Here is a 9081-nt window from a genome sequence, read left to right as displayed (position 1 = left end):
TCATGGGGGGACAGGGCAGAGGGCGCAATGGAGGCAGGAGGAGAGGAGATGATATGATACATCCTCTGAAGTAAGTGTGTTACATACATACTGTTTGGTGCTTCAATAAGTGCTTCAAATATATTATGAGGTTGCACACATCTTGTATATCTCTTTTCGTGCAGAGTTTCTCTTGAAGACGTCTACAATGGCAAAACCACCAAACTGCAACTCAGTAAGAATGTGCTGTGTGCTGCCTGTAATGGGTGAGTTTACTTTGAATGTTTCATTTTAATCATTTAAAAAAGAATCAATATTTTCAAAGACCTAACAGGAAATAGAATGACATTAGAATCATTTTTATTGGATATACGTTCCTGTTAACAATTATGACGCTTTACTGTTTGCCTTTTAGTCAGGGGGGTAAGGCAGGAGCAGTGCAGAAGTGTGTGGCATGCAGAGGACGCGGTATGAGAATCATGATTAGACAGCTGGCCCCTGGGATGGTCCAACAGATGCAGTCAGTCTGCACAGACTGCAATGGAGAAGGTATTATGTCTGTGAAAACCCACACATTGACTGTGCTTTTAAAATATTGATATTGTACAACAAAGACCACACTGGCACTCTGAAATTGTCCAATCTCTCCATGTGTGCTTGTGCAGGTGAGGTGATAAATGAGAAAGACCGCTGCAGAAAGTGTGAGGGTCATAAGGTGTGTAAGGAGACTAAGCTTCTTGAGGTGCATGTGGACAAAGGCATGAGACATGGGCAGAAGATCACATTCTCTGGGGAAGCTGACCAAGCACCAGGAGTTGAACCAGGAGATATAGTCCTGGTGCTGCAAGAGAAAGAACATGAGGTAAAGAAAACAATTGACTTCTTATATTGATTGTTTAGCAGTATTTATTTTATTATCATGGCTAGGAAGATGATATTTCTACATTTATTTGTTGTACATGTTCTGACACTTAACACATTTGGATGTCAATCAAAATCAGGAATTCCGCCGTGATGGCAGTGACCTTCACATGGTCCAACGTATTGGTCTGGTTGAGGCTCTGTGTGGCTTCCAGATGACCGTCGCACACCTTGATGAACGTCAGTTGCTTGTCAAATATCCACCTGGCAAGGTCATCGAGCCAGGTAAACAAGTCTTCAAACCACATTCATTTAAAAAAAAAAAAACTCCTGTTATTTTTTTTTGTGTGTCTAATACACCATTGAAGGTTCATGCACAATTCTTATTTATTATTTTACTTCAGATCTACACATACATTTTCATGACAGTTAAAACATGAGAAAGTATAATATAATACTTGTTTTCTTAATAACTCGGTATAAAACAAATTCCAAGGATTTTAAACTGTTGTAACACATCATAATATGTCAAAAGCAGAGTGATGCACATATTCAAAGCATAGTTTTATTTGACAGTTCTGTTCGGCTTATATCACAATATAGAGTACATAGCTTGTAAATTGTGAGGTTAAGGATTCCTGTTGCATCTGCACGCTGTTTCACCATCTTGTTGGTGTGTGGTTGTGTGTTAGGTTCTATTCGAATGGTGAAGGGAGAGGGAATGCCTCAGTACAGAAACCCATTTGAGAAGGGAGACCTTTACATCAAGTTTGACGTTCAGTTCCCCGAAAACAATTGGATTAGCCCCGAAAAACTGAATGTGAGTTGAAATTGTTAAACATCCCGCCTTGCACAATTTTAGCTCCAGTAAGCTTGAATGATTATGGTGTCGTTTTTTTTTTTTACTCAATTCTTTTCTTGCAGGAACTCGAGTGCTTACTGCCTGCTCGTGCTGAGAATCCTGTCATTGCAGCAGATGCAGAGGAAGTTGACCTGACAGAATTTGACAAGAGTCAAGGGTCAGGAGGTGGAGCCAGGAGAGAGGCCTACAATGATAGTTCTGATGAGGAAGGGGGCCATCATGGCCCAGGGGTGCAGTGTGCACACCAATAGAAAGACTCATACATAAAAACATGCACACACAAACGCATAAGTACATGAACATCTCTTGAGTCCCATTGCTAACACCATTCAAGACTTGACACACATACATGTTGATTTATCTCTTTTTATGATTCACATGAAAAAGAGATTTACACAAATACATATACAAATATATCAATTCTCCTCAGTTCCATGGTGCCCACAAGTCAGAGATATGCTGGACCATTTTGTGTTTATGGACGTAGTGCTCATCAAAGCCTCCAGCAAGAAGGTTCACTGAATGAACTTGACTTGGACCGCCCTGTTTTCATCCTCTGCTTTTACCTTTCACTGTGGGAAACACCAGTCTAGTGTATAAAATGCAAATATTGTTGACTTTCTTGTATACGGTGTAGTTTAGTCTATCACACACAAGCGCATGCTGCTTTCTTGCTGACGATCTTGCACATGTAGATCCAGGGTCCGGATAGGACACTACAGAGAAATCGGACACCACAACTGTTTAAATTTCAGTGTGTCACTGCTATCGAAGTGCCCTGCTATCAAGAGAGCTGACCTAATTACAGCCTTCTAAGTGTGTCCTCTGCACAGCCTGCTGAGAACCGCACGTTTAATCCACGTCATCCTCTAAGGTGAACAGTCATATTTTGAAAATGTGACTGTTTCTGTTAAGTTCCCAGCTGTCACATTGCTAAAATATTAAAGCCCTGAGTAAAACACCTGTCAGCCAGGCACCATGTTTTCTTAGTTTGAAATTTAAACTTGTTTGTCTTTGTTGGTTTGAATCTAGTGTGTTCGAGACCACAGAACTTGAACCTGAGTTGCATACTCGTCATTTGAATTGAGGACACACTTGTACTTTGTATGTACTGTATGTGTGTAATGCAGTGGCTCCGTGTGTGAGCTGCTGTGGAATGTTCTGGCTTATTAGCGTGATAGATATTCCTGCTTTGTGTTGGACTGCAGTGTTAGTGGACACTAAATAGGAGCAATTTAAGAGGGAAAAACAGAATGTTTATTTGTTGAGAATTTGTCCCATGTAGACATTTTCCCTCTACTCCTACTACCAGAACCAGGAGATCTTCTCTTGCAGGAAAACCACTGGGCCCGCAGCAAACCTCTGTATTATACATATCCTCCCATCGTAGAGTTGTTAGCCAAATTTACATTCTTTGACATGTTACAATATTCCTATCCCTCTAGATCTGTAAATAAATATAGCCCCAGTCCACAGGTGCATTCTAAGTCTACAGCGGTGTCTTTCATCTGTCACATTATTTCTTTTACAAGTGAGTAATGGCCAACAGCGCCAATATATATGTTATGTTCACATGAAGGAGTTGATGGAACCTCTGTAGACCGTTAACATGCACCTCTGCGACTTATTGTGTATGTAATTAAGGCCACGGGGATCATGTGTACACAACTAAAGGGGGTCATTGATAAATGACGTTAATGTTGATGCTTACGTTTGTCAAGATGATAACTGTATAATAAACAGTCAATTAAAATTTGAGATGTCTAACTGCATTCACAATTGTTTTTATTATGTGAGCTTATATATATATATATATATATATATATATATATATATATATATATATATATATATATATATGTATGTATATGTGTATATATATATATATATGTATGACTATAAACAAAAGGGCCAATGTGATAAGCAATATACTTGAACTCATCAGAATCTTATCTGATAAGCAATGTGGCAGATTTTAAGCATCTGTAGTTTCTCAGTCTGCTCCCTCTTCTGTTTCACTGCTGTTGAGCGCTACTGGACCCAGAAGCTCCTTAAATCCTGCAGTATTCCTAGAAGATAATAAGGAAACATAAGAAGTGGTGGTAAACCTTACTATCCTGTTTCATTTAAAGTGGTCTTCCTTACCTGTCTCGTTTGGACTGCATGACATAGGATCTCTCTCTTCTCAGCTGGTCGAGTCGCTCTCTGACAACTGTCTTCTGCTGGTTCTTATCCTCCTAAAACACAATAGGAATGGTAAAACAATCATATATATACAACTATGTAGACTGAACTCAATACAGTGTTTTACCTGTGGTAGATCTTTTGTGAGGTGCCGTAGCCTGTCTGTGTGCTTCAGGCCAAGCAGGTCTTCCTCTGCCTTTCTGTTCTGTATGATCGACAGACGCTCCTGAACCTGAAGGACAAACCGTGTCAGAGTGACATGTCACCTCAGCCTCCCACAAACAACGATCCGAATACTAGTGGGTGAAAGTTCTACTCCGTTTCTCCACCTTTCACTCACCCTCAGGAGTTGTCTCTCTCTATCTCGCTGCTGCCGCTGTTCGACCTTTCTTTGCATGTCCACCAGGTTTTGCATTGTTATTTCTCTCTCCATTTCCGAGACCGGTTCTCTTGCTCGCTCTCTCTCCATCAGTGTGGATTCCCTCATTGCATCCTTCTCTGCAGTGCTACTGTCAAACTGTACAAGAGGAAACAGCAGATGAGTGAATAATGTGGAAATTACAGCACAGATATTGGTTGCACAACCATGTATCAACAAACTTACTGTGGCTTGTGTATTATACTTCTGGTCCTCAGCATGAGCGGGTTCAGGCCCTCTCAGGTCCCACAGCTCTGACTCTGTTGCAGTGGGACACATTTCTACCTCAAGCACTTCTCTGTCCACATCAGCTGTCTCTTTCATCAGTTCAGAGCAGATATCACCACCATGCCACTTAATCTCAGGAGGGTCAACCATGAGATGTGCTTGTGCAGCCTGCAGGGTCTCTGCTGCCAACGCATGTGTTTGCAGGTCACATTCAGATTCTCCTTTCCCTGGTTGATCAGCTAGTGCGCTCTCCACCAAGGTCAGCTGATGAGGATATAAAAGGGGTAAAACAAAATCAGATACATGACATAGTGATACAATGTTGTATGGTCTACTTAACAAATCATATGTACATGTCCTACTGTGCTGCACTGCTGCTCTGCAGACGGTGCGTTAGGATGACCTGTGGAATCAGAGTGGAACAGGGTGTGCTTCATCTCTTCTCTGTCACTCTCTCCAGTAGTCTCATTCCACGGTGGGTGTTCAGCTGTACTGCTTGCATCATTTGGCTGTACATCCTGGCTCTGTCCTGTGCCTCTGACTGCAGCCCCTTCCTCATACTCTGTGTCATCCTCTGTTGGTTTGCTCCAAGCAAGGGTGATCAGTGAGCCCTGTTTCTCATAACTGTGGGGGCTCTTTGTTGCACTGCCCACTTCTTTCTCCTGGGCTCCTCTGTCTGCGGCGGCACTCTGACTTGTTGCATCTGATACACACAAGATCTCCAAGTAGGGCAGCTCCTCCATGACCGCTCCACAACCTGGGAGAAAGCAACATGTTGTTATTGCAGCTTTAAGTGTTTGGTCCAAGTTTGCCTGTGTTTGCAGTACCTTTACAGGCGTCCTCTCTCTCAGTCAATTCTGCAGCTTGCATCTCATTTAGTTCTCTGCTGGCCCTTCTGATTGAATCCACCATTGGGGCTTCAGCTAGTCCACCACTGCTGCTTTGAGCATCGACCAGTCCGCTGCGGCAGGACAGAGCTGTGATTTGCTCATTGATGCTATTTTCAAGTATAGAACCTGAAGTAAGGGGGGCATCTGATAGCAGTTGGAGCAGGTTGGTGGAGAGTTGTGCTTGAAGTTCTGATTCATATGCGTCTCGCAGAGCTTGGACACACTGTGCACTCTAACAGACACAGATCATTATTTGAACAGTCTGTGCTTTATTAAAAGACCTGCTGTAACTGTTGAATTTTAGAATTGAATGTTGTGGTTTGTCTTGACTCACCTTGTCCATCAGCGCGGGCAGTAACGCAGATGCTTGGACTTCCTGGAGCTCCATCAGATGGGTCAAAAGAAGCAGGGAACAATCCTCCAGATGGTGTTGGGACCACATTGCCGGTTCACTGCTTATGTTGGGCTGGAGTTGTGGCTGAAGGTGTGTTTGCTTTAAGGGGGTTTGGGTGTCATTGCGTGTCTGCAGGTCAGCATGGATTTCTCTAAGTCTTTTTTTACAGCCATTTCTTAAAGCAGCTTGCTGATGAGAATCTGCATAAGAAACAGAAAACAAGAAACATGGGATATACAAATTAAGGGAATATAAAAGAAAAGGAATTGAAGCATGCAGGCAGCAGAAAAAGAAAGAATATATAGATATACCCTCTTTTGGAGGCACGGTGGAACCTGGCTCTTGCAAATCCTCTATGTTGACCCCATTTGCCAAGTTGACCAGGTGCTTCCTCTCCTGCTCCTGAGTCAGCACCAGCAACTGCAGCACTGCCTGCTGTAACAGGGCCAACGTTTTTCATCTGCTGCTGATACTACGACTGTAGTGTTTTCCTTTAAGCCATTACTCGAGAAACATCTTACTCACACATTTTTTTAAATTAAGTTATGTAATGTGCTGCCTTTCTCTCAGATTCAGTGTATGCAGATTTGCTATACCTGCTGTGGTGATACTGAGATAAAGTCTTTCTTTTGCTCCTCCTCTTCCCCATGTAGCCACAGTGCTGCCTGCTCTGCTCTGCAGGGGCTCTTCACATGTGGCCTGAACAGATACATGTGGGGCAGACATCATATAATGTAGCTGAAACAGAGTGTGCATATGGCATACAGCAAGACCTGAAGATTGTGAGTACATATTTCTTTTCAGTGTTGAATTTGTATTTTTACTTCTCGTTTTGGCTCACCATGTCTCCCAGGACTGCCTAGCTGCCAGTAGAGCGCTGTAAGACGTGTTTTCTCTCTGAGCTCTGAGAGTTGCCAATCTGATGTATAGGCACAGCAGCCTCAGGCTCTCCCTGTCCAGCCTGGAAGAGATTAATGAATCAACTCATTATGTACCTGGTAAGAGCCATGTAGGTGTTAACTTGCGTTGGGTACAAGATGAGCAAAATCACACAGGAATTACATAAATACATCTAAAGTCAATTTGGATATATGTGGGATTATTTAGATTTGTTTTATGTGTAGATTTAACCTGATCTCATGACGAGAATCCAGCTGCCGTGCAACGTAAGAGCAGACTTACTCCCAGCAGGTTAACATTTCCAAAGTATTTACCTCTCACCCAGGACTGTTAGCGTGTCCCTTTCTTGTTGACGACATGTGCTTAACTCATACAGGAGCGAAGCAGCAGACCAACACTGCTCTCTGCACTCAGGACGGCTTCTCAGGAAGGCCCTGCAGGAGAGTAACTTCTGTTATCGTGCTTTTGTCTGACGCCCATTGAAGGGACATGGAAAGTTATTTACAGTGTTTACGTGAATTTTGATAAAGTGCACTATCTGTGACCTTGTTTTAATCATAACATACATTACTGCTCTCTCAACTGTGCACTGTATTTTTCCTTAACTTTTTTAGTTTTGGAACCAGGAAATGTTGCTGTATTGCAGTTTCTTCATTGTTTTCTTTTCGGTTTAGGACATTTCAGTATATTTAGTTTTCTATCCATCCTAGATGCGTAATAATAACCTTGTTATTGTGTGTTACCTGTATCCCCTCAAGGCTCCTGGCAGCTCAGCCAAACGAAGCATGTCACCTGATTCCAAAGCCTCATCTGCAAGATCCCCCAGACCCTCCTCTTCCTCATGTTGTTGCCAGGGCAACAGGGTCTCCCAGATACTCAGAGCTGTGGTATGACCAATAAAGAAGAGGAAGTGGGGGAAACATTGTGAATGTGAAGCACCTTGGCCAAGCTCTAAGTTATACTTTGAGTGAGGAGATTTCTCTTTGTGTTTTATTGCTACGTTTCCTTACTGTAGTGCTCCTGAAGCATTTCGGTATAAAGTAGGTGGGCCACCGCGTCGTACTTCACTTCCAGCAGGAGGAGGACGTCCGACAGGGAGACACAGCCCCAGGCCTGACCTCTGACCCCTACGCATTGGCCCTGCCAGGGAGAGGGTAATATACTCTGCACACTCTCTGATGCCAATCTAAGAAGATAAATAAAAACATGTATCAATATCATGATTATAGTTAACATGCAATTCAATGCTGAATGATTGTTGTGTCAAATTAAATAAAGGTTTTAATTGTTTCTTGATGTCAACAATTATAATCCTTAAAGGATCAATACTGCATGTGTTAATACTTAGTTAAAGTGATATACTATGTGGCTTTTGAAAGAAGAAATAACACATTCTCCCTCAAACAAATTCAAAGGTAAATTAATTTGCAATAGAATGTATTGTTGCTCAAATCAATACAGTCAGGGGTTTTGCTGCTTCAGCCTTACTTCACCAGTATGACCAGTATTGTATGATGGCTTATGTTAGCAGACGTTTGGTGGATCTATGCATCACAGTTATTACTGATTCAGTTCCCTTTTTTTTTTTTACTCAACATTAACAATTCCATAATTGTCACGGTGGCCGCTGTTCCGCAGAAGTTGCACAGGCTCGTTTTAAATCAAATAAATAGATTTTGAGCTTATCTAACTGTATGTTTAGCAGGTATTGCCTCAATCCGCAAGGCAACAAGAAAGTCAATCCTATGCAAGCATTAAGTAATGGGGTAAAACACAATAATATTTCCCTCTGTACTCTGATAGAGTGAGCACCTGTAGAATTGTATTTGAGTAACATTTTGACTTCTAAGAGGTAAGATGCTCACCTGGCCCAGCACTGCCGGGCAGCCTTCTTGAGCCTTTTCACACCTCTCACACTCCCATACAGCTCTTTCCCCCTCACCACTTGTTTGAAAGTATTTGGGTCTGTGCTTTGGTGGAGGCCGTTCAGCACGTGAGGATCGACACTACCTTGTTTGTCCATCACATAGAGAGTGCTGAGATTGCCAACATTTAGCAGCTGGAGATCCCAGTAGAGCTGCAGGTAACAATATTGACTCTTAATAGTGATTACAAAATAATATTTTGGTCACTGGATTTCTCAGACGCCGTTTTATGAAATGCAGAGAAAAGAAAAAAGCATTGCATTCACTACCTTTTCCTTCTTTTCCTTCTCCCTTTCCATTTCCAGGAGAACCTCCAACACATTTTCACCAACACATGACCAACTGTTGTCACCTCCTGCAATCTGACACAGACACGGGTACACAGGAGTATCTCATCGTGACGAATGAAGATTGGATCATATAGCGGCTTTGTTGTTTAA

The 9081-nt window shown here is 42.3% G+C and overlaps 1 protein-coding gene across 1 annotated transcript; it reads left to right on the top strand.

Annotated features, from left to right (window-relative positions):
- Positions 1–3463, top strand: dnaja2b (DnaJ heat shock protein family (Hsp40) member A2b). Its single transcript, XM_079223543.1, has 7 exons — positions 1–70; positions 165–245; positions 395–528; positions 645–841; positions 981–1125; positions 1533–1660; positions 1765–3463. Exons 1-7 carry the CDS (start codon positions 3–5, stop codon positions 1951–1953), a joined length of 942 nt encoding a protein of 313 aa, XP_079079669.1. The 5' UTR covers positions 1–2; the 3' UTR covers positions 1954–3463.
- Positions 3464–9081: the final 5618 nt, after the last annotated feature.

The sequence above is a fragment of the Taurulus bubalis genome (genome assembly GCF_910589615.1).
Source record: "Taurulus bubalis genome assembly, chromosome: 9".
NCBI lineage: Eukaryota > Metazoa > Chordata > Actinopteri > Perciformes > Cottidae > Taurulus > Taurulus bubalis.
The sequence above is the reverse complement of the archived record's forward strand: the minus strand, read 5'-3'. Positions and strand labels throughout refer to the sequence as shown.

What these genes read in the sequence shown, in the direction of transcription:
- dnaja2b (XM_079223543.1), top strand. Translation starts at nt 3, where the DNA reads ATGGGGGGACAGGGCAGAGGGCGCAATGGAGGCAGGAGGAGAGGAGAT. An exon ending in CTGTGTGCTGCCTGTAATGG is followed by an intron (nt 246 to 394) that starts GTGAGTTTACTT and finishes TTTGCCTTTTAG; the next exon opens with TCAGGGGGGTAAGGCAGGAG. An exon ending in CACAGACTGCAATGGAGAAG is followed by an intron (nt 529 to 644) that starts GTATTATGTCTG and finishes GTGCTTGTGCAG; the next exon opens with GTGAGGTGATAAATGAGAAA.